Below are 25,611 nucleotides of genomic sequence, written 5' to 3' on the forward strand. Positions count from 1 at the left end.
ATTAAAAATAATTATTAAAGAAAAAAAAGAGATATAGAAGAAAAACGAAAAAAATTAACTTTATTTTCTTGTCTTTTCCATTCAATTTATATAAAAAACAAAATGCTAAATTTTTGGAGTTCTTTCCCTTTCAGCTTCTAACAAAACAGAATAATTGGAGATTTTTTTTTTCCTTTTTAATTTTTCCTTCCAACAAAATAAGGTAATTGCTTTTCATCTTCCACAACCATTTTCCTCTCCCTTTCCTTTCACTAACAACACAACAGGCCCCAAGTTTTCCAAGAAGGAAGAAAGGGAAGTAAAGGGCCTCAAAGTAATTAATCGTATGGTGAAGCTTGCGAGTGAGGAAACATGGAGGGGTGGGCAGGATTGGCAGTATTTGCACGCGTAGCAAAGATGAAAAAAGCTGGAATACATATTTTATATATATAATATAAATATATATTATTAACTTAATATTATAATTAAATAATATAAAATATTATCACAGAAATTTTTTTTTGAAATAATTTTTATAAAAAATATTTTTTATATATAAATTATTTTTTATAAAAATAAATAGAAGTTAAGTAATAAAAGGTATTTCTAACTACTTAATAAATTTACTTTCACTTTGCTATAAACCTTGTCAAAATAGATTTTCTTTTTAACTGAAATTTTAAATTTCAAATTACGACCTTTTTTTTTTGAGCCAAACATGCCTTTTTTTTCTTTTTTTATAAGTAAAAATTTTATTAATAAAATATGAATAAAAATTTAGCACATTTTCTAGTATTTTTTTTTTTTGTGATCGTTGATAATTAATTTAATAATAATTTTTATTTTTAAAACTATAAAATTATAAATTTCATAAAGTGTCAAGTCAAAATTAATACTCTCAATCATGTCCTAGGGTCGTAATTATATTTTTTAAAATAAAATAAAAGAAATGAGCTTAATAAAATGTGAAGTTGGTGAAGACTCCACATTGGTGGGAAGAAGCACAGTGGAAGAGCTGAAAGTAAAGGAAAAGCTTTTGTGAAAGCTGCAATGCTTCAATCCCACACGCCAAGTTTAGAATTGAATCCCAATCAATTATTAGACCCACTCTACTGTTTTGCATTTAATTGTGTGGACCAAATGGAGCTATACGATCCTTCCTGGAAGGCAAATCTGATGTTGACTAAAAGCTCTTCATTTGTTAATAAATTTCTTGCATCAGACTAGTTTACCCAAATATTCATCTCTTGTATTTTGCTTTCTCTACCTTCTCCAAACTCAGCTGCACAAGATCCTTCTGTTATCACTGATCATGGCTTCTAATTCTTCCACTCCTCCCAATCAGGGAAAGAAATGGGATGTTTTTATTAGTTTTAGAGGCGACGATACGCGTTATGGTATTCTCTCCCATCTCTCTGATGCCTTGAAGGACAAACAAATCAAGACTTTTACGGATGAAGAGCTCCGTAAAGGAGAAGTGATCTCACTAGAGCTCTTGACAATAATCCGGGAATCAAGTGTCTCAATAGTCCTTTTCTCTGAAAATTATGCAGATTCTCCATGGTGTTTGGATGAGCTTGTTGAGATACGTAAATGCAATGAAAAATCAGCACAAATAGTTCTGCCGGTTTTTTACAAAGTAGATCCAACTGACGTTCAAAAGCTTTCAGGGAATTTTGGGGAGGCATTTGCTATTGCTATGCATGGGGAAAAAGGCAGTTCACAAAAGGTGGACAACTGGAAGCGTGCTTTGATGGAAGTAAGCAACTTAGCAGGATGGGATTCACAGAAAATCAAGTAAGTTAATTACTCTTTACTGCAGTTTTTCTAAGTTTGAATTTAAGGAAATAGAATCAAAATATATAAACTTTTAATACAGTACATTAATCTTAATACTGAGCACTAATCGAAATATAGATAGCACTAATATGAAAATGGATATTTGTTACCTTATCCTAAAATCAAAGCATATTAATTATATATTACTATTTAGTTAGAGCTGTGGGTCTATCACTGTGATTCTATCATTACTCACTAGTGTTTGTTTTTATACGTGACTAGGTCTGAGGCCGAATTAGTTCGTGGAATTGTCAATTATGTTTCAAACAAACTTAGCGATATGTCTAAAAGTGATGATTCTTGTTATCGCAACTTGATTGGAATTAAACCGCGTGTGGAAGAAGTGGAACGGTTGTTAACTGATAAGCAAATTGTAAGAATTTGGGGGATGGGAGGTATTGGTAAAACAACTATTGCACGACAAGTATTTCATCGAAACAAGAATAAATTTGATGGTCATTGTTTCGTTGAAAATGTTAGGGAAACAATGACAAAGCAATCACCAGATGGTGTACGGAACAAAATCATTTGTGAATTACTAAGGGAAGAACATATAGACTATTTGAATGATCGTATTCACCAAAGGCTGAAGAGTAAGAAGGTATTGATTGTTTTTGATGATGTAGAGGATCGAAACCATTTAAAAGATTTAGCAGGAGAGTGTGATTTGTATGGTGAGGGAAGTAGAATCATCATAACTAGTAGAGATTCACTTGGTTTTTCAGAAGAAGGCATATATAAGGTTGAGAAGTTAATTGATTCTCAATGTCTGGAACTCTTTAGGTCACATGCCTTCGAGCCAAATGGTCCCAAGGAAGAATATAAGGAGCTATCAAAGAAGGCGACAAACCATGCTGGAGGCAATCCACTAGCTCTTAAAGTTTTGGGATCTCATTTATTTAATATGCACATAGAAGAATGGGAAAGTGAATTGGAAAAATTGAAAGTTGAACCTCTTGAGAAAATTCAAGCTGTTTTGAAAACAAGTTATGATGGGCTAGGGGATAAGGACAAGGACATATTTCTTGATATTGCATGTTTCTTCAAAGGGCAAAATAAAGATAAGGTTGAGAGAATATTAGAAGCATTTGGTTTCTTTCCAAAAAGTGGAATACCTCGCTTACTTAAAAAATCTCTCATAACTGTTTCGTCACTCAATAAGATTCATATGCATGACTTGCTAGAGCAAATGGGCAAGGATATTGTTATTAAGGAATGCAAACAGCCTGGAGGACGCAGCAGGTTGTGGAATTATGAAGATATTAGTCATGCATTGACAACAGGGACGGTAAGGACCAAATTAATCAATGAAGCTTTTTTCATTATCATATTTGAATTTTGTAAGAATTGTAGATCTCGTGACGAATTAAGTATTAATCAATAATCCTTTTTGCTGTTATTTTACTAGGGAACCGAAAATGTTGAGGCCATATCGTTTTGTTGGGATGGGAGAGATATTGGGAAGCCTTTGAAGCTAAGTGCCACGGCCTTTGCGAAGATGTGCAATCTTAGATTCATCGAAGTATGTGCAATGCCGAACGAAGTGCTCCTTCCTAAGAACTTTGAATTTTGTGCACCAGCACTAGGATGTCTTTACTGGGATGATTATCCTCTGGAATCTTTGCCGTTAAATTTTTGGCCAAAGAATCTTGTAGAACTTCGTATGCATGATAGCGAACTCATACAACTGTGGAATGGAGGAGATAAGGTACAATTTATATATTTTAGCTATATTTTATAAAGTTAATTTGTATCTTCTAATTTATTGATATTTTTCTATTTAATTACAGCCTCTTAAAAATTTGAAATTAATGGACCTCAGCCTCTCTTGTGCCCTGGAAAGGATTCCGAACTTGTCTAGTATTGCCCCAAATGTCGAAGTTTTATATTTGGAAGAATGTTCGAGTTTGGTTGAAATTCCCTTTCTTCAAAATCTGAGCAAGCTTACTGAACTTTATTTAACTGGATTCAATAAAATCAAAGATTGTCCAGAGATTCCGTGTAATGTAAGGATTCTAAAATTAGACGAAACTGGAATAGAACAACTGCCCTCATCAATTAAGCATCTGTCTCAACTTGTCATATTGTCCTTGGATCAGTGTACAGCACTCGCGAGTCTTCCAAGCAGCATTGGCAATTTGAAACGTCTTGAAGAACTTCATCTAGCTCAATGTTCAAGACTCGTGACTATTCCAAGCAGCATAGGCGAGTTGAAATGTCTTGAAAAGTTATTTCTCCGGAATTGCTCAAATTTAGCAAGTCTTCCTGAAAGCATCAAACAACTTTCGAAGTTGAAACTGCTTGATTTAAGCAATTGCGAGAGTCTTAAGAGTTTACCAGAGCTTCCGTCATGCTTAAAATTATTAAAAGCAATTGATTGCCACTCTCTGGAATCTGCATCAATTTCTTTCAATTTCTTAGAACATGAAGATGAAAATGAAGAAGCAGATAGAACTGAACATGAAAATGAAGAAGCACATAAAAGTGAATCTGAAGATTGCAAATTTCTTGATTTTAGTAATTGCGTCAAATTGAATAAGAAAGTAATGGAGGATGTTTTTGAAGCGCACCTGTTGGGTCAGAAAGTTACATTATTGATGGCAGGAGGTGAAGTGCCAGAAAGGATGAGGTATAAGAATAAAGGATCCTCGCTTTCCTTCAAACTTGACCTTCGTCACGTAATTGCCTTCTCTTTCTGCGTTGTTTTTCGTCCCTGTATTTTTCCTGGATTTGAAGTGGATTTCATATGTGAATCTGGAAATAGGCGGGAACGTAATACGTTCAACTTATTTAGCGATAAGGACGTTGCGAATTGGAATGGTTATTATGGAGGTCCGTATCTTTCGGACTTATCACACGTGTTGCTTTCATTCAATGGATTGAGGACACGTTTTGAGGAAGAGTGTTTCGTTGAGGCCTCATTTTGCTTCAACACTGACTATTACATGGATCGGCCGGAAATTATGGAGTGTGGGGTCCATCCTATATATAGTAGAGATAAAAGGAGAAGCAGAAATGAAAAGCATCAAGATGACGAGGAATGCCAATCACTTCTTCAAATATTGGAAGACAAATTGAAGAGAAGAAGAATAAATAATGAGGAGGAAGCTTCTTCTTCTTCTTCACTCGATCTAAATCTCTCTCTATCTCTTCCTGCTTCCTCTTAACCAAACCCCACTCACTTTCACAACAGGTATAGCTCATTTCTAGTTTGCCGATACTTTTTAGCATTCTTAATTGCTTTACTCTTACAAATACCTGCAATCTTTTGCAGCTCTATCATCTGCCGCTCTATTGTCATTTGACAGAGGGAAGACTATACAGGAGAATAATTAAGCTCAAATCAGGGGAAAAACAACAGGTGAAATGATAAATAGTATCTTCGTTATATGTAATGTGAACAATATTACAATATAATATGTTGTTATGTGAACATATAATCTATTCTGTCATCCACATTACAACATTAGCTTCCAAATCTAACGATTGACTGAAACTGAACCCCACTTCACTTCCAAATCAACTAAGATACACATTGCAAATAAACTACAACTCTCTAACCTGAAGAGCAAATAGCCTTTATAATTATAACAGGCTTATAATGGAAAGCTAAAGAAATGATAAAATAAGGACGAGGAACAACAACATCACATTAGAGTAGAATAAACATTGTCAATAACTAAAAAACCTCTAAAATGCCTATGGTACAGGAACAACAGGAATTGAATTTTCTATTGGCTTCTTTACATAATTACTCTTTTGATTGTAGCCGTGGAGAGAGAGATTCTTCATTAGATTGATAAGAGTCATGGGATTAGTAGTTTTCTTGATCGTCAAATCATCATCACATTTCCTATCTCCTGCTTTTATATGCTTCTGCACGATAAAAATAGAGTTGCAAAATTAGCAACTAAAAATGAACAAACATTAAGCAGAATTCAGCTAACTTCCATAGCAGTCGGCAAATTTAAAATGGAGCACTAATACAATTCACAGCAGTCATTCAATTTTAGTTAAAGTATCTAGGCAAGACTTAAGGTTTAGTTGTTGTTGTATCTAGGCAAGATCCCTAACATTGCACAGCAAAACTCATAGAATTCAGCTACTAGTCCAAAACTGATAACAATAAGATCATGATTTTAACAATAGCAAATTTTAGGGAATAAATGCATCTTCTCAGAAGATGCAATGGTCAAACCTGAATTGTTGACAAAACTATAAGGCTAGTTTTCGAGAGTGAACTTGCAGAAACTCACCATTTTCGTGTATCTCCATTTGCAAAGTTGCAGGCTTATTGTTCTTTTTAGTGTGTAGAGATTTCTCTCGATTTTCATAGAAATTGAAGTCATCTAACATTATGAGGTCTTAGCTGAATAACTCTTAAATATATTCAGCATTTCCAAACCTTGCTAAAGTCCAATCTGCAAATTATTATAACAAATCGTGTCAATCCAACCTTTAATATATTCAACAAGAACAGAGGCCACCATGCACAAGTTTCTATTCTAGCAGCATCTTTTGCCAGATATATTGAAATATCAAGCCTAAATTGTATAGTACAACCACTGAAAATAACAGAAAAATGGCAACATACTCTGCTAAGTTGAGTTTTTAATGCAGGGGAACCATATGCACAGCATATTGCAGAAGACTTCCACAAATAGAAGCTGTCGTGTAAGAGAACAGGTCTTTTCTCAAAACCACGAACTTCAAAAATAGAGAGTAGTTTTTTTTTTTTTTTTTTGAGGTTAACATGAACTTAAAAATATTTCTGCTCCATTCCCAACATGACAAGGTCAGGTATAACAAATATTCATTGTAAAGCAGTACTACCATGAAGTAAACACAATTTTCGACAATCAATATGTATTTAGTTCTAGCCATATTTCTTAAAATATAATATAACAAATTAGAAGATGTAAATGTAGAGCAGACTGGCTTTCACAACAGAAACATCAGAAGACAATTGAGTTCTAAAGCAAAGGAGATACCTCTTGAGTGTCTCTGCTATAAGTTACAGGCCGCCTACCATTATTTTCAAGATCTCTGCTCTGCTTCATGGAATGCTGCATCTAACTTCTTATTGCCATTTGGAGTGCTTGCCCATACATCATATTTAATGCTCTTATGAATGTCATCTTCATTGTAAGATTTGATAACATAGAACTTAGCATCTGTGTACTTAGTTTCAAAATCTGGTTTGTTATACTGATCTCTTTGTACAGTGATTCCCAAGTCTTCCTTGACAGTAGTCTCCAGAGAAGGAAATTTGTTAGAGCCCCTAGGACCAGAAGTTAGTTCATTTGAGGTTTCAAAATCACTGTTTTTATAGAATCTGTCTCCAGATTTATTTCTATCATTTCCATTCCATATCCTTCCGTTCTGTCTATAGTTCATAGGACAATTATGCGGGAATGGACCATGTTTTTGGATAGAAAAAGGAGGCAAATTTCCTACAGGATGGTATCCTTTCGAGAGACCTGCTGAGAAATCAGAACCCAATGCAGACACCTGTAACAAAAAAAGTTAAATCAGCAACAACACTCATAACTGAAGACTAGTGATGACCAACAAGCACAACAAACTTCAAAATCAATTCTTTTTGGGAAAGTTTAAAGATATAGACATAAAAAGTAAGAATATTTCATACCTTGTTTAAAGGTCTGATTGCTTGTGTATTTGTAGACTTAGAGGATTTGCCAGCAGTATTGTCATTAGACTTCATAGAGTTAAAACCACTGGACTTGGCAAAAGTAGAAGCTGATCCATATTTTCCATTTTGAGAACCAGTATTGCCATTTGAGACATCACTAAAATATGCTGAATCCCATGAATAGCAAGCCATGGCTTCTGATCCTTTGAAAACAGGATGTGGAAGGTATCCAGGTGAAGAAAAATATGCTTGTTGACCAACACTTTGCCCATCTACCCCAACCACTGCCCCAGAAGCATATGGATTATAGCCAGGTAAATAATAGACTAGTGATCCATTGTCTGATTGCATCCCTGACGTGATCAACCGATACACTAGTATCAATTATCAACAAGACACAATTATACAAAACTACCCTTATCAGCCAAGCAGAACGAGACATAGTTTTGCCTAATTTTTGCAAATAGAAATGAAAGTATACGTCAGAAGAACATACCATATGAGATCCATCTGCTTGAAAATAACCATGATCATCCAATTGAGTGAAGGATCCATTATACTCTGCAACAAAGAGTAAGTTTAAGAAATAATATACCATAAATTAATCTAATTCTCAAATTATAAACTTCAGAGCTGCAAATCAAACTGAAAAAAAAAAATCTTTAATTGAAGCAAAGTAAAGTAACTTAATATTTTCAAAATTATCATGCTTGAAGACGTGCTAAAGTATTATCTTTTCATTTTTCAAATGATTGCACCATTAGCCTAAAAAATGATTCTGACTATATGGAAGTCAACTAAGAAATATGAGTACTTAATCACAAGGCCGATTAACATCATCCTATGCAATACATTGAGGAGTATATTACCAGACATCTCAAGTCTCAACTTTACTGAAAACCTATTATATGAGTACTTTTAACTAAGATTATGGCATTCCATTTTATTGACTTTATCACAACTCCAAAAGATTATATATAAGAAGAATATATAACCGTCTCAATATCCCACCTGGGTAGCAATAATTGTAACTACTAGTCGGTGGATTGTAAATACCAAGGTCTCCAACAGACTCTTGGTCAGTCTCCCCTTTGATATCAGAATTACCATCTACTTCACCTTTGGTATTAGAAGTAGCATCCCGTGAAAAGCAACTGAATGATGTTGAGCCACATGGTAATCCATCTTTTCCAGAAGCCTGAAAACAAAGACATACAAAGGAAAATAAGATAATAAAAAGATAATCTTGTTCTACTAAGCATTAAGTAAGTTTGTTGTTAAAATAACCATCTAATCTTGTTCTACTAAGCATTAAGTTTGTTGTTAAAATAACCATCTACCATGCACAGAATAAATTTGTGCAATGTGGATGCCTAGAGATACACATACAGAGCCACAAAAATCTAAGATCCAAAAAATTTAAATAAAACACTAGCAATCCTTTTAAACAAGAAGAATGGATCTCATGGTAATCACACAAATAGATCATATTCTTGAACTTATGTTATAATGACCAAAAACATATTTCCTTGACCTTCTAGTGTTTTATAATTCTCAGTAATCCAATGCATACCATACACCAAACCGCAAAGTGAAAGTTGGCACAACTACAAGAAAGATAGGAATGCACAATAAATTAAAACCAAGCCTTTTCACCTTCATAACGCCATTTTTCCAAGCAATTATCCACAAGGAAGAAAACAAAAGCAACATAGATTAATATGACATACCACATCACGCCCAGCCAATTTCCTAATGGACTCCGACTTCAATCCTGTAGGAACAGATTCAGCTGCATTATATAGTTAAGAATACAATACTTATTCAATTAGCCAACAAATCATGGAGTTGCCAACAATATCTACACCATTAAACAGTCAATACAGAATTTTTCTTTTTTTCTTTTTTTCCACAGGACAAAGCCCATATGCAATTTTAGCAGCAAGAGGAAGGAATGAAAGGGGCGAAATGGGCATAAATCAAACAAGCCAAACAATTTACTTTTCATAAAATCAAAATCTTGATCATCCACGATAATTATTACCCATCTTTAATATAAAATGAACAACCCAGATTTTTTTTTCCCATTTTCAGTTAAAAAAAAGTTAACACAAATGAAATTAAAAAACAGAACCCATAATAGCTTTATATTTAAAAAGTTGGGGGGGGGGGGGGGTGGGGGGGTGTGGGTTTGGTGGGGGTGGGGAAGGAGGGGGGGGGGGGGGGGGGGGTTGGGGGGGGGGGGGACGGGGGGGGAGGAGAGGGGGGGGGGGGAAGGGGAAAAGAAACCCAATAAGAGAGGATACATTTCTCAAGTTCTGTTCCAGTGGCAATCGTCGATCGATAAAAGCCCAAGTTAACACCTGTTTGACAGAGAGACAAAATAAATAGCAAAAGTGTTAGTCAAAGTCAAAGCACCAGTACTTTTATATCAAAAGTCTTACGATTTAGCATTGTATTTTGATGGGTGAAATTATTTTTTTTAATAAAAATATTATTTTAAATATTATTAAAAAATAATTTAAAAAATTTATTTTATTATTTTTATATTTTTATAATTAAAATAAATTTAATTTAATTTTTAATTATTTTTTAATATTTTATAATTAATATATTTTTAAAATAAATTTTTTAATAATAATTTTAGTAGCAATATCAACCCAACCTAATTCAACCCCTATCGATAAAACAAAATATTTATTCTTATAAAAATTGAATTTTATTGTTTTTCTTTTAATAATAAAAGTAAAAAAAAAAAATCTCATCTTCAAAAGCAAAAACGCTGGTTGCACACTATCCAGTGTCCATCAGGCACACGTTGGCAACTTACACAGAACGGGAAAAAAAGAGATTCAGATTCCTCTTATTATTAATTAATTAATTAATTAATGGAAAGCATAAAATTCTATTTTATTATTATCTTTTGATAGTTTTTTTTTCTTTTGAGATAAAAAACAAACAGAAAATGGAATTTTGTATATAAATTATAAAAAAAAATCCCTGGAGAAAAAAATCAAATGCAAATTCTCAACTTAAAAAAAAAAAAGAGAGATCTTTTTGAGTAAAAGTGGGAAATTCAATATATATCTTACAGAAAACAAACAACTTTCAAAGATTTTTCGTTTTTAAAGGGGGGGAAGGGAAATCGGGAAATTGACCGTACAAGGGTAAGTTAGAAACAAAAATTACTAAAATTGGGTTCGACATGAAAAATTTACCTGACTGGGGTTAGAAAAATCAGGAGCCTAAAAATGCTAGTACCAGTAGCGTTTTAATGTCCAAAACGCTATTAATAATAGCGTTCAAATAAAACGCTACTCTTAATAGTGTGCAGACGCTATCCAAATTAAAAAAAAAAAAAAAAAAAAAGCTGGACGCTACTATAAGTAGCGTCAAGCTTTTGTTTTAATTTTTTTAATATTTTAAATAAAATATAAATATTATTTTAATAAATAATATTATAATAATTAATATTATATATTATAATATTTTTATTATAAAAAATATTTTTTAATTTAAAATTAAATTAAATTTTAATTAGATAAAAATTAAAAATATAAAATATTATTATAATAAAAAAATTAAATGAAAACCTGGACGCTACTATAAGTAGCGTCCAGCTTCTTATTTAATTTTTTAATTATTTTATTTTTATATTTTAAATAAAAATATAAATATTATTTTAATAAATAATAGTACAGTAATTAAAATTATATATTATAATTTTTTATTATAAAAAATTATTTTTCAATTTAAAATTAAATTAAATTAAAAAAATATAAAAAAATTTGTAATGTAATTTAATTTTAATTTTTAATTTTTATTTAATTTTTATAATAAAAAAATTAAATAAATTAAATAAAAACCTGGACGCTACTATAAGTAGCCTCCAGCTTCTTATTTAATTTTTTAATTATTTTATTTTTATATTTTAAATAAAAATATAAATATTATTTTAATAAATAATAGTATAATAATTAAAATTATATATTATAATTTTTTATTATAAAAAATTGTTTTTCAATTTAAAATTAAATTAAATTCAAAAAATATAAAAAATTTGTAATGTAATTTAATTTAAATTTTTAATTTAATTTAATTTAATTTTTAATTGAAAAATAATTTTAATTTTTTATTTAATTAAAAATATTATTTTAATAAATAAAATCATAATATTTAATATTATACATTATAATATTTTTATTATAAAATATTATTTTTTAATTTAAAATTAAATTAAATTTAATAAAATAAAAAATTAAAATTAAAAAAAAATAAATAATTAAAAAATTTAAGAAAAATTGGATGCTACTTTTTCTTTAAATTTTTAATTATTTTATTTATATTTTTAATAAATTAAAAATATTATTTTAATAAATAAAATTATAATATTTGATATTATACATTATAATATTTTTATTATAAATATTATTTTTTAATTTAAAATTAAATTAAAATTTAATGAAATAAAAAATTAAAATTAAAAAAATAAATAATAAATAATTGTTATTATTAATAATAAAATAATTAAAAATTTAAAAAAGCGTTCAACTTTTCTTAAATTTTTTTAATAATTTATTTTTTTAATTTTAATTTTTTATTTTATTAAATTTTAATTTAATTTTAAATTAAAAATAATATTTATAATAAAAATTTAAAATATATAATATTAAATATTATAATTTTATTTATTAAAATAATATTTTTAATTTATTTAAAATATAAAATAAAATAATTAAAAATTTAAAGAAAAATTGGACCTACTTATAGTAGCGCCCAATTTTTTTAAAACTTTTTAATTATTTATTTTTTTAATTTTAATTTTTTATTTTATTAAATTTTAATTTAATTTTAAATTAAAAAAATAATATTTATAATAAAAATATTATAATATATATTATTAAATATTATAATTTTATTTATTAAAATAATATTTATATTTTATTTAAAATATAAAATAAAATAATTAAAAATTAAAAAAAATGTTGGACGCTACTATAAGTAGTCCAACCTTTAAATTTTTTTTAATTAATTTTTTATTATTTAAAGGAAAGCTGGACGCTATTTTAAATAGCGTCCTTTTAAACTTTTCGGACCTTAAAAACGTTATTATAGTTAACGTCTCACACTCAGCTCGTCCAACTCAGCACAATTCACCCATTTTTGGTAATTAATTTCAAACTCACCTATTTTGATAAAATTTCGTTTTTCATTACCCCTTTTTGGTAATTAACCCAGGGAAATCTGCTTGGTTGGAGAGAAATCGCGAGAAAATGAAATTTCATGACTTCAAGTCCGCATAAATAGAATATCAATTTGCAAAATGGAACATTAAAAAAGAAGTCACCGAATCAGACTACTCATAGAGAGCAAAAAAATTAAAATTGATATTCTATTTATGCGGACTTGAAGGAAAGAAGAAGAAGCAGTGAAAGTAAGGTCGAGAAGGAGAAGAGGGAAACAAAAGGGTCTAATTATGGAAGGATCGGACATGTCAGATGAGTTCCTGGTTTGAGAAGAGGAAATAGTGATCGTTGGATGTAGGGTTTAAAGACGAAAAGGGTGGGAAAGCGCCAATATTTTGGGAGTGCATCCAGTTTTGTGCTAACCTTGTTCGGAAATTAAATTCTCTTTGTTGTTTTTTTTTTTCCTCTTTTCTCCAACATGTTTAATAATGAAATATAATTAGTTTTAAAAATTAACGAAATAAAATTAAAAAAATTATATTTTATGAGTATGTTTTGGCTAGTTACTGATTCAAATTAGATTGATTTTGAGTTGAAATCGGCAATTCAAGATTTAATTAGGTAATAAAATTAATCTTGATTTGATTCTAATTTTAGTTTCAAGTTCAAAAATGTTTTAATTCACATTGTGCCTTATAAAATTATCATTTTTTTTTTAATCTGATTTCAATAAGATTAAAATTGTCTATTCGAACCATCAATTTCAATTTTATAATAAGAGAAAACAAAATTAAAACCCATCACTATAAATTATAATCAGTTTGATTCTAATTCAAACTCTTAAATTATTAATTTGAGCCAATTTCATATTTCAATTTCGATATGATTCAAGATTTATCTAGGTAAGTTCAATGTTATTTTGTTATTGATTTGAAAAAAAAAATAGATATTAATTTGATTGGTTAAAGATATAATTAAAAATGCACAAAATATATAAATTATAATTTACATTAATTATATATCATTTATAATGATATGGCTATATTTATATATTTTATGATATATTAAAAGTTTTTTAATATAATTCATTAATTAAAATGTCTATGGTTTAAAAAGATAATGTAAATATAATCATTAATATTTTTATATAAATAAGAAAATATTTATATGTAATGAATTTCTAGTATGAAATATTAATTAATTGTTGAGAAAATAGTTCATACCTACATGAGGGATGCTCCATGTGATTTTACTTCATATTATTTTGAAATTTGATGATATGCGTCTGTAATTTTTTCATTTTAATTTTTACTTTATATTTTATTTTTTTAATTATTATAAATTGATATATATATATATATATATAATACAAAAATAATTACTCTAGTTAACATTATTGTTATAAGAATCGGATCGGTTTAATTAGGAAGAGAACTAATAATCAAGTTGAACAAATGGTTGGTTATCAACTTTAGAGTATACACACACACACACACACACACACACACACACACACATATATATATATATATATATATATATATATATATATATATATATATATATATATATATTATTGTACAATATATTATTAGTATTATTTTTAATATATTGTTAATTATATAAAATATAATTAATATTTATTTAATAATATACCCATTAAATCTCAGTTGAAATAAGAATAGATTTAGTATGGGGGCAATGGGCCGCTGCTCTCAATTTTCCTTTTAAAAGATAATTTTTATACAAAATTTTAATATTATCCTATATTTAAAGATATTAATTTGCCCTACATTTAAAGATGTGTCATATAATTTCTTTTGTTAAATAATTTTCTCTTATTCCATTAAAGTTTGGATGATTCTATTAATTGAAATAAATTTATTAGTTTTCTTAGGAAAAATAAATTTATTAGTTGAATATATATACAAGTGAAAATGAGTATTTTTTATGTTTATATATTACCCCTATTAATAAGAATTTATAAATTCATTATTGATTTAAATCTTAAATTTTTAATATTTTTTTTGGCAAATTTAAAAAACACGCTTAGAGCAATTTAAAGCTAACCTTTTTATTTTTCAAAAGTTGAGAGTTCTCAGCTTCTAGTGGAAATTTATTTATTTTTTAATTATAAATTTAAAAATATTTTGTATTATTTTTGCACATTCGATGGAAAATTTAGAACAATTATTTTGTATTTATTTTTATTATTTTTATATAGATTAAATTTTTTATCTTTTAAATTTTTTAACAAAAATTTCATAATAAAAAATAAAAATATAATAATATAACAAAAATATTAATTAAAGATATGAAATCATTTGAAATTGGTTTAATCATATGGTTATTTTTATCATTTTTAATATTATATTATATTTTTTTAATAAATTAAAAGAATATATAGAATATAATATTATATTTTCATATTAAAAAGAATAATATATTTAAATATTATTTTTATTTATTAATATTAATATTATTCTTAAAAATAATATTTTTTAAAGAAAAAAAAAAGAATTAACATGATAGAGAGTGTCATGCAATAATACTATGAAAAAGAATATCGCATGTCAGCTCCTTGGAAACATCTATTTTAATATATGGATTCAGTGTTTAATTAATAAAACAAAAATAGATTTTTTGAGTTTAAATTTCCTTTTCTAATTACTTTAAAAAATTATTAAATGGGATGCTTTAGATGTGCATTGGCTCCACATATTTAGAAATGATTTTTCTTGAATCTATAACATATGATATATGATGAAATTTACTTATTAAATATATAAATCTCACGTACTTATGTCTTAGTTTCAAAGTGAAACGAGTTTACATATTATTAATGCCATCACTTCATATCTATAAACATTGATTATAACATGAAGGGGGGGACAAAATGTAGAGGAGGGGCAAAAAATGAAGTAATGTAAAGCAATCAAATATAGCATTTGTATAGAGAAGAGTATATAATACAAAAAGCATTCATGATCCCTTTAATAAAAGATTGCAAGCTCTCCACCTAAGGAGGACACTCCTTAAAAAGAAGGTAACCCACAAATTATTCCTACATCTATATGCCTAATTCTATGCCCAAGAATCATAAAGAAAAAAATTATTCTTTGCACATTAATAAAAAAAAAAAAAGCTATAACAAAAATCAAGCCAATTTAAAGACAGCATTAAAATTCAAAGGGAAAAAGAAAATTATTCAAGCTTAAACTAAAAGATCTTGTTTGGATTTTGCAAGTATTTTCTCATTTTCCCCATTTTTCAATTGTTGGGAAACAATAGAAGATGATGAAGAATCGTAATTTGGAGAGTTACGAGGAAACTCAGAGAGCATTTGAACTAATTCTCTCATTGTAGGACGTTCAATGCTATTTTCTTGGCAGCACAACATTGCAACGAAAAATAGATGCATTGCTTCATCTTTAGTCACCATTGTTAGTCTTGGATCAACAATGCGCATCACATCTTCTCTCCGATTATTCGTTACTCTTTTGCTCCATTGTACAATATCCACCCCTTCGCCGAAATCACCCACAGGTCGTCGTCCTGTTAGCAGCTCCAAGAGAACAACTCCAAAACTATACACATCACTCTTCTCGTCCACCTTCAATGTGTATGCATATTCTGCAATATGAACAAAATTTAGTCATGACATAGCTAAACCATGGGATAAGGCCCATAAGACCACCACAATCCAAGCCCAAACACACAACCCAATTTGCAGCATCTTCATCTTGGGATTAAGGAAAGTACCCCCCAAAAAAATCATAGATATTAGGTCAAAGGACAAAGACAAAAACAGATGCCAAACTTGCCAAGAAAGCTCAAAGCAGCCAAAGAAGACTGGTCGGTGGGAAGAAGAAGAAGAAGAAAAATACGCTTTACACGTAAGACCAAAATCAGCTATTACACGAAAGATTAGTGTTGTAAATAGGTGTGCATGCATATATGTGTCGGTTAGCTTTCACTAATCTCAATGTGCTGGTACGTTAGAATCATTATCAGACTGAAAATAAGCAACAATTTGTCAGATTTGGACCTCCAAGAGAGTTTTTCGTGGGTCCCAACAAAGTGCTTCGGCTCTTTTGTTTCTGTGTGATGTTGTGCTGTGAATGCCAATAAAACCTATGCGCCTGTCTCCCTTTGGCACAAATCCCGGGTGGTTTTTCTGCTGTCACTTTTTTTTTTTTTTAATTTAAGAGTTTGAAGTCGAGATCCTATAGTTTCTCAATGACTTCAGTTTCACTGAGGTAACACTATTGCGTACAGTACCTCTTATAAGGGATCAAAAGTCAGCTATACGTGGCTTGCAACTGTTCTTACCTTGGGAATATCAGATGGTTGCTGTTCATCTTGAGTTCTTGAAATATTTAGACAATTTTGACATTACAAGAAAAATTTACTACGCACAAAATAACTAACTGAACTAACAAGGTCACTATCAATCATCAATCATCTACAGTATCACTGTGCACAAAATCAGAAAGCAAGCATTAGTAATGTGTGTAAAAATGTGATGCAGTGGTTAAAAACTGGCTTAGTGATATCATTTAATTGCAAATATAGTGAAGTAATGAACTTACCGGGTGCTATGTAGCCATAAGACCCTGCAATTGCTGACATACATTCTGATGCTCCCCCATCAATAAGGAATTTTGCTAATCCGAAATCTGCAACATGTGCTTCGAAGTTCGAATTTAACAGAATATTGTTGAATTTTACATCTCGATGAACGATCAATGGTGAACAATCATGGTGGAGGTAGCATAGGCCTTTAGCAGCCTCAATGGCGATTTTGTACCTCAAATTCCAACCCAAGAAAGAACCCTTTTTGCCATGTAAGGCTTCTCCTAGGCTTCCATTTCTCATGTACTCATAAACCAACAAGTTGGTTTCTTTGTTGGAGCAGAAAGCAAGCAATCTAACGATGTTTCGATGCCTAATGCTGCCTAGTGTTTGAATTTCTGCTCTAAAGCCATGGTCATGGCTATTGGTGCCAAAACCAAGTAGTTTTTTAACTGCAATTTCAACCCCATTTGGCATTTTCCCATGGTATACAATCCCAGCTCCTCCTCTACCAATTACGTTTCCATCTTTTACACATTCCAGGATGTCTGTGATAGTGAATTCTAGCTTTTGGAAAGCTGTCATGTTCCAAGAATCTGAGCTGTTTTTCTTGAAAGACTTGGCCTTTATTATGGCAGCAGTTGCAAATATCAGAGAGCATATCAGCAAGCCTAAAGCGAAGATGAGCTTGAAATCACTAGGGGCTTTTCCTGGTGTGTTTGTGATGGTGGTGAAATTGCAAGGATTGTTAAGTAGAGGACCACAGAGTTGAGGATTTCCTGCAAAAGAGGAGGCATTAAAGAGGGAGAACTGACCGGATTCTGGGACCTTTCCGGAGAAATCATTGAAAGAGAAATCAGCAACAGTGAGGCTTTTCATGGAACCAATGGATTTTTGTATTGTTTGGTTCAAGTGGTTTCTTGACAAGTTCAAGTAATTCAAGATATAGATGTTGGATATCTCTGGTGGGACTGAACCAGAGAGGTTGTTCTGGCTCATGTCAAGGAAAGTGAGATGGAAACAGTTTCCTATTTCAGGTGGAATTGGACCTGAAAGTGAATTTCTGCTAAGATCAAGCATTAGTACTTGCTGGAGTTCTCCTATGGAAGTTGGAATTGGACCTGAGAATTGATTTCCACTGAGCAGAAGGATTTGAAGGGAAGAGAAATTCGAAAGCGAAAATGGCAGAGGACCCGAGAGGAGATTGTTTGACAAATTGAGTTGGCCTAATTTAACAGGTTTAGATGAACTATTACCATTCTCAGATAAATTCCCTGACAGGACGTTGTTCTGCAACTCTGCTAAATTCAACCGAGGCAAGTAAACGAAACCATTTGGAATGCTTCCATTCAAATAGTTCTGCCCCAACCTCACTCTAGTGAGACTATAACATGTCTCCAAACCTTCTGGGATTGGACCCAACAGGAAATTCTTTAAGAGAATGAGAATCCTCAACTGATTAGAGGAACACAAGTCTTGCGGGATTGTACCAGTGAGCTTATTTGAGGACAAATCAAGAATGTGAAGCTTCCCATTTTGGCCATGTTTTTGAGGAATCTCACCGGTGAAATTGTTCATCCACAGCCCCAGCGTTTCCAAATTAGGCAATTCCGCGACATAGTCTGGAATGGAACCGTGTAGTCTATTCAAGAAGAGATTGAAGAGCTTCAGTTGCTTGAGATTGATGAACTCAAATGGGATTTCACCAGTGAGTGCATTGTTGGAGAGGTCAAGATTCACCAAGTTGGTCAGGTTGCCTAACTCCTTTGGAATAGAACCTGAAAAATGATTGGCATGCAAATATAGAGTATCAAGCAGCTTCAGGTTTCCAAGCTCCCTCGGAACTAGACCATCTAGTCCACAGTCTGGTGAATTCATGATGGGCTACAGAGGAATGAAAAGAAAATATTTCTTGATATTGCATGTTTCTTCAAAGGGGAAAATGAAGATTGTGTTGAGAGAACATTAGAAGCATTTAGTTTCTATCCAAAAAGTGGAATACCTCATCTAATTAAGAAGTCTCTCATATCTATTTCATCTGTCAATCATATTCATGTGCATGACTTGCTAGAGCAAATGGGCAAGGATATTGTTATTCAAGAATGCGAACAGCCTGGAGGACACAGCAGGTTGTGGAATTATGAAGATGTTAATCATGTATTGATAATAGAAACAGTAAGGACCAAATTAATCAGATGAAGCTTCTTTCACGATCATATTTAAATTTGTATGAATTTTAGCTCTTATGAACAATTAAGCATTAATGAATAATCCCTTTTGATGTAATTTTATTAGGGAACTGAAAAAGTTGAAGGCATATTGCTTGTTATGCCTTGGAGTTATTATTTGGAGCTATGTTCCACGGCCTTCATAAAGATGTGCAATCTTATATTCCTCAAACTCGAAGTTTGGAATAAGTCTTTAAGTGAGCAAGTGCTCCTTCTTAATGACTTTGAATTTCTTCCACAAAAGCTAAGATATCTTTCTTGGTGTAGATATCCTTTGAAATCTTTGTCATTAAATTTTCGCCCAAAGAATCTTGTAAAACTTCACTTGCATTGAAGCAATCTCATACAACTATTGAATGGAGATAAGGCATAGTTCATAAATTTTAGCTACATTTTATAAAGTTAATTTGTACCTTTTAATTAATTGATATTTTTATATTTTATTATAGCTTCTTGGAAATTTGAAATTAATGGACCTCAAAGACTCTAATGAGCTGATTGAGATTCTGGACCTGTCTAGTATTGCCCCAAATCTTGAGTTTTTATATTTGAATGAATGTTGGAGTTTGGTTGAAATTCCCTCTCTTCAAAGATTGTCTAGAGATTCCTTATAATATAAGGATTCTAACTTTAGATGGAAATAAAACAATTGCCCTCATCAATTGAGCATCTGTCTCAACTTGTCAAATTGTCCTTGAATAAGTGTATATAGCTCGAGAGTCTTCCAAGCAGCATTGGCAATTTCAAACATCTCAAAGAGCTTTATCTCTATGAATGTTCAAGCCTCATGACTCTTCTAAGCAGCATAGGCAAGTTGAAATGTCTTAAAGAACTTTGTCTTGATGAATGCTTAAATTTAACAAGTCTTCCAGAAAGCATTAAATAATTTTCGAAGTTGAAACAACTTGATTTAAGAGATTGCAAGAGTCATAAATGTTTACCAAAGCTTCCATCATGCTTAGAATACTTACATGCATCAAAATGCACCTCTTCAGAATATGTTGGAACAAAATAAATGCAGAAGAATAAAGAATAGAAGAAAAAAAAACTCTCTGTATAACTCCATTGACTCAAATACTGATTAATTGTGCTATTTACATAGCATTAAAGTCTAACTAAATAAAATAAAGTCTCATCTAAATCTCGACCACTAGTCAAGATTAAATTACTACTTTAAAATTGAAATGCATTAACCTTAAATACTATTATCTCCAAAATCTTATAGGATACTAATGGATCAGAATCAACCATGTTTGAATTAGGTTCTAACATTATGTCCCTTAATTCAAACATAGACTCAAAACAATTTATTTTTTAATTGTGTTTCAAGCATTTCTCTCGAAAAGATAGGTTAATATGTTGTAGCACTTCTCTCTAGCTGACAATTTTGTGTGTTGGAGCACTTCTTTCCAACTGATAATTTTGGTACACTTCTAACCAATTTCATATTATTGATCATCTTGGAGCACTTCTCTCCAATCTCTTCATTATTAATGCACTTCTAGACCTTTTTATGTTTTTTTCATCAAAACTTTTCTTGGAGTACTTCTCTCCAACAACCCATGATAAACTTGTGTCTAAAGATTTATCTCATGTGCCCATAGGATCATTGAGGCTCTGATACCACTGTTGGAACAAAAACAAATGCAAAAGAATAAAGAATAGAAAGTGATACATGTATTTTGCATAGTCATTTACGTTTAATTTCATGACCATTTTATTTGATTGTTAGTCACTTTTAGCCAATTTTATTAGTTATTTAGTTAGTTTTTCATGATTGTCAATTTTTGGATTAATTTGTAATTTTACTTTATTTTGTAGGAAAAATGGTATTTTTGAGGGACTAAAAAAAGAAATTATGCCAATGAGGAGTGATTCCTACAGCCAAAGATGTCAAAAACAAGTTTGAAAGTTGAAGTATGCATTGGCCAAATTGCGCATAACTTACCGCATAAGTTGTGCAGTTCTGCACAAGGAGAAGAAGCAATTTTTTCTATTCCTGCCGAAATCTGCATAAGTCACTGCATGACTTATGCAAACTTACTCCTTGCTTATGCAGCTTCACATAGAAGGCCCAAAAACCTGTCGAAAACTACATAAGGGACTGCATAACTTATGTAGTTTTATAGAGTCTTCATAATGAGCTGGCAGAAGATTCCCACATGAAAAACACACCTTAAACACACCATTTTAGGGCTACTTGTCAGCAAAAGATATAAATAGGCCCTTATCTCATTTTGGAAAGGGAAGATGAGACAAAAAAAGGGAGCAGCAGCAGGGGAAGAGTCATAAAACAGAGAGCAAAACATCACCTCTCCATTTCTAGACCAGATTTTGAGTTTTCTTCCCTTCTTCCCTATTTCCTATCTTTCTTGTAATGGGTTTATTAGTTCTTAGCTTAGATTTTAGATTTATTTCCATATTAACTCAGAATTTCTTGTAAATATTATGGATAGTGAGTAGTTTTCATTAGATTCTGGAGTTGGGATGTAATATTTGAGATATTTTATGGATTTTCATTTGGTTATCTATATTTTGTGGTTTTAATGAGTTTTATTCATTTCTTGTGTGCTCATTGACATGCTTAGTGTAGGATCCCATTAAGTGTTGTTCTTAATCCATGGTTGAAGTACCGAAAGGAGAAAACCTTGTGATAGATAATTAAGAAATTGGACTTAATTAACTTAGATATAGAAATAGACTAAGGATTAAGAGGATTTACAGATTAATTAAGAAACTTAATGGGTCTTGATTAATTTTAACTCCACGAAAGTAGGATTAAATTGATTAAGGCACTATTTGTCCCACTCGAAAGGGTATTCAGAGGATTTAAGAATTAATCTCCTTAAAACCCGTAAGTTCCACAAGATTGGATAACCAATTTAAAAATTCCAAAATAGCTTGAATATGAGCTCTCGAACTCCGGAATCGCCCTTTTTATCATTGTTAATTTCTAATTGAGTTTAATTGCTTGCCATTTTAAATTTTGCCATATTTTAATTTGCTTATTTTAATTTGATGCAAATTTAGTTAAATCATTACATTGTTGAATAGATTATAAATTTTACACATATAGATTTCACACTTTAATATCTATCAATTTATTACTTTAATTTCAAAGATAGTTCAAATTAGTCCATTTTTATATCAAAAATTTGATCATTAACACAACTCCTCATGGGAACGATATCTTTTCTATATTGCTTGTACGACCTGTGCACTTGCGGTTAGGCCACATCAATATTAAATTTCAAAATCCACATGGCTGTATGTTGGTTTTTGAAATAGTCGTATAGTGATTATGATTGAATATGATTGAATTTCGTAGCCCATATGAAACCTGCATACTGTCATATATAATTAATTTAATAAAAGTCAAGAGTATAAAATATTTACAATTCTATTTGATTATGTGTTTGTTAATTATGGTAATATTATATGTTTATTAATAGTTATTGGTTTTATTAACTAATTATATTCAGGCATGTTGAGAACATATTTATGAGTATTAACATTATTACTATGCTCATAATATAGTGTCCATGGAAATTCTGATTATAGTAAACACTTTTATGATTATGAGCTCACCTATCATGGGACTAGTCATAAAATTGTTTTGTTAATTTGTTTAAAAATTTATTCCATGGATTTCAAGAACTATTTGGATCATTTAATAGTGGATATACCCATCGGTATAACACTATTAATATAATATGTTATTGTTGGTTATAATATTATTTGTTAATTGTCTTTAATATTTTTTTAATACCCTATCGGTATAAAAGTGTTAAAGATGTTGGTTTACATATATATATATATATATATATATATATATATATATATATATATATATATATATATATATATATATATATATATGATGAGTTCAATGAGTTTTCTTGATTTTATTGTAATCTGGGACCTTTAGGCGGGATTATAATAAATAACAGTTTTGTTCATAATTACTTTCTTAGCTGGATCTAAAAGGAAGCTTTAGTTTTGTGATTATGTTATATACATAATTCATGTTTCCTTTATTATTTGATTTCAGCTGCTATTTCTATGCAATTATCTGCTGTGAAAACTCTGAATGACTCCAATTTTGATGACTGGAAAGAGTCTCTGAGCATGTACCTTGCAATAGCCCAACTAGATTTAGCCTTAAGGGTTGATGCACCTACTGAACTTACTGATGAATCCATAATTGCACCTGTTCTCTCAAGTGAGAAACTCTCTAAAGCTCAGTGTCCTCAAGATGACAAGGAAAGGACTGAAATGGAAAATATTCCATATGGTTCTGCAGTTGAGAGCTTGATATATGCTCAAGTATGCACTCATCCTGATATAGCATTTGCTATTAGTGTCCTTGGTAAATACTTGAGTAATCGTGGATGGAGTCACTGGAAAGCTACAAAGAAAGTTAAGAGATATTTGTATGGTACTAAGAATTATAAATCTAGAAGTCATTGGGTACTCTAATTCTGACTGTACAGGCTGTGTAGATGATAGAAAATCTACTTCTGGTTACATCTTCATATTGTCTAGAGGAGCTGTTTCTTGGAAAAGTGCCAAATAAACACTTAACGCTACCTCCACTATGGAAGCAGAGTATGTTGCTTGTTATGAGGCCACTTGTCAAGCTATTTGATTAAAGAAATTGATTTCTGGTATACTTGTTGTTGAGAGCATCTCAAGGCCCTTGACCATTTATTGCGATAATACTCCTGCTGTTTGCTTCTTTCAAAATCATAGGAATTCTAGTCGAACTAAACATTTTGATGTCAAATTCCTATTTGTTCGAGAGAAGATTCGTGAATCACAGACTCGAATTGAACATATTACTACGGATTGAATGATTGTGGATCCGTTAACCAAAGCTTTGCCCATTAGTGTTTTTCAGAAGCATGTTGCGCATATGGGTGTAGTGAAAACTTTTGATGATGCTTTGGTTTAGTGGGAGTCTGTTTTATATTACATTTGGGTTAGCATTTGTATGGAATGCTTAGACCATTGTTTTTGAACATATCTTGTCACATATTCCATTTAAATTCAGTTTTTTATTTTTGAGATTTTGTTGGCACATGTATATAATACTGTTTTTCCTATCGGATTCAATGTTATTTTGTTTGTCATTACATTAACTGGATTTTATAGGTTAAATTTCTTACTTGTTATTAGATATTGTTTTGTATTTTATTAATCTGTATTTTTGATGTGGCCCAACCGCAAGTGCACGGGTCGTACAAGTAATATAGAAAAGATATCGTTCCCACGAGGAGTTGTGTTAATGATTGAATTTTTGATATAAAAATTCTAACTAATTTGGACTATTTTTTGAAATTAAAGTAATAAATTGATAGATATTGAAGTGTGAATTCTATGTGTGTGAGATTAATAATCTATTCAACAATGTAATGATTAAACTAAAATTGCATCAAACTAAAATAAGCAAGATGAAATATGGAAAAATTTAAAATGGCAAGCAATTAAATTCAATTACAAATTAACAATGATAAAAAGGCAATTCCGGAGTTCGGGAGTTCATATTCAAGCTATTTTAGGATTTTAAATTGGTTATCCAATCTTGTGGAACTTACGTGTTTTAAGGAGATTAATTCTTAAATCCTTTGAATACCCTTTCGAGTGGGACAAAGAGTGCCTTAATCAATCTAATCCTACTTTCGTGGAGTTAGAGTTAATTAAGACCCATTAAGTTCCTTAATTAATCTGTAAATCCTCTTAATCCTTTGTCTATTTCTAGATCTAAGTTAATTAAGTCCAATTTCTTGATTATCTATCACAAGGCTTTCTCCTTTCGGTGCCTCAACCATGGATTAAGAACATCACTTAATGGGATCCTACACTAAGCATGTCATTAAGCACACAAGAAATGAATAAAACTCATTAAGATCACAAAATATGGATTACCCAATCAAAATCCACAAAATATCTCAAATATTACATCCCAACTCCAGAATCTAATGAAAACTACTCACTATCCATAATATTTACAAGATATTCTGAGTTAATATGGAAATAAAACTTTAATCTAAGCTAAGAAATAAGAAACCCAATACTAGAAAGGTAGGAAAAATGCAAGAAAGGAAAGAAAACTTCAAATCTGGTTGGAAATGGTGTGGGAGACGATTTT

General features: G+C 30.5%; 3 protein-coding genes across 3 annotated transcripts; 1 reads left to right on the forward strand and 2 right to left on the reverse strand.

Annotated features, from left to right (window-relative positions):
- Positions 1–918: 918 nt before the first annotated feature.
- On the forward strand, positions 919–5,287 carry LOC110652432 (disease resistance protein RPV1-like). Its single transcript, XM_058133514.1, has 5 exons — positions 919–1,776; positions 2,041–3,106; positions 3,227–3,526; positions 3,609–5,011; positions 5,093–5,287. The coding sequence occupies exons 1-4, from the start codon at positions 1,292–1,294 to the stop codon at positions 4,983–4,985; spliced, it is 3,228 nt and encodes a 1,075-aa protein (XP_057989497.1). The 5' UTR covers positions 919–1,291; the 3' UTR covers positions 4,986–5,011; positions 5,093–5,287.
- Positions 5,288–6,855: 1,568 nt separating this feature from the next.
- Positions 6,856–9,519, reverse strand: LOC131172740 (YTH domain-containing protein ECT4-like). The gene is made up of 6 exons (XM_058134259.1): positions 9,516–9,519; positions 9,202–9,263; positions 8,483–8,669; positions 7,964–8,032; positions 7,469–7,845; positions 6,856–7,329 (listed from the first exon to the last, which is right to left on the reverse strand). The coding sequence occupies exons 1-6, from the start codon at positions 9,517–9,519 to the stop codon at positions 6,856–6,858; spliced, it is 1,173 nt and encodes a 390-aa protein (XP_057990242.1).
- Positions 9,520–15,624: 6,105 nt separating this feature from the next.
- Positions 15,625–19,270, reverse strand: LOC110666548 (leucine-rich repeat receptor-like serine/threonine-protein kinase BAM1). Its single transcript, XM_058133515.1, has 2 exons — positions 17,250–19,270; positions 15,625–16,290 (listed from the first exon to the last, which is right to left on the reverse strand). Exons 1-2 carry the CDS (start codon positions 19,108–19,110, stop codon positions 15,872–15,874), a joined length of 2,280 nt encoding a protein of 759 aa, XP_057989498.1. The 5' UTR covers positions 19,111–19,270; the 3' UTR covers positions 15,625–15,871.
- Positions 19,271–25,611: the final 6,341 nt, after the last annotated feature.

Source organism: Hevea brasiliensis, chromosome 14 (assembly GCF_030052815.1).
Source record: "Hevea brasiliensis isolate MT/VB/25A 57/8 chromosome 14, ASM3005281v1, whole genome shotgun sequence".
Classification (NCBI taxonomy): Eukaryota; Viridiplantae; Streptophyta; class Magnoliopsida; order Malpighiales; family Euphorbiaceae; genus Hevea; species Hevea brasiliensis.

Excerpts from the sequence above, each read along its gene's own strand:
- LOC110652432 (XM_058133514.1), top strand. The coding sequence starts at position 1,292 with ATGGCTTCTAATTCTTCCACTCCTCCCAATCAGGGAAAGAAATGGGAT. Across the intron at positions 1,777-2,040 it reads TGGGATTCACAGAAAATCAA|GTCTGAGGCCGAATTAGTTC; the intron begins GTAAGTTAATTA and ends ATACGTGACTAG. Across the intron at positions 3,527-3,608 it reads TGTGGAATGGAGGAGATAAG|CCTCTTAAAAATTTGAAATT; the intron begins GTACAATTTATA and ends ATTTAATTACAG.
- LOC131172740 (XM_058134259.1), bottom strand. Across the intron at positions 8,670-9,201 it reads AATTGGCTGGGCGTGATGTG|GCTTCTGGAAAAGATGGATT; the intron begins GTATGTCATATT and ends CTTTGTTTTCAG. Across the intron at positions 7,846-7,963 it reads AGATGGATCTCATATGGTAT|TGTATCGGTTGATCACGTCA; the intron begins GTTCTTCTGACG and ends AATTGATACTAG.
- LOC110666548 (XM_058133515.1), bottom strand. The coding sequence starts at position 19,110 with ATGAATTCACCAGACTGTGGACTAGATGGTCTAGTTCCGAGGGAGCTT. Across the intron at positions 16,291-17,249 it reads TTATGGCTACATAGCACCCG|AATATGCATACACATTGAAG; the intron begins GTAAGTTCATTA and ends TTCATATTGCAG.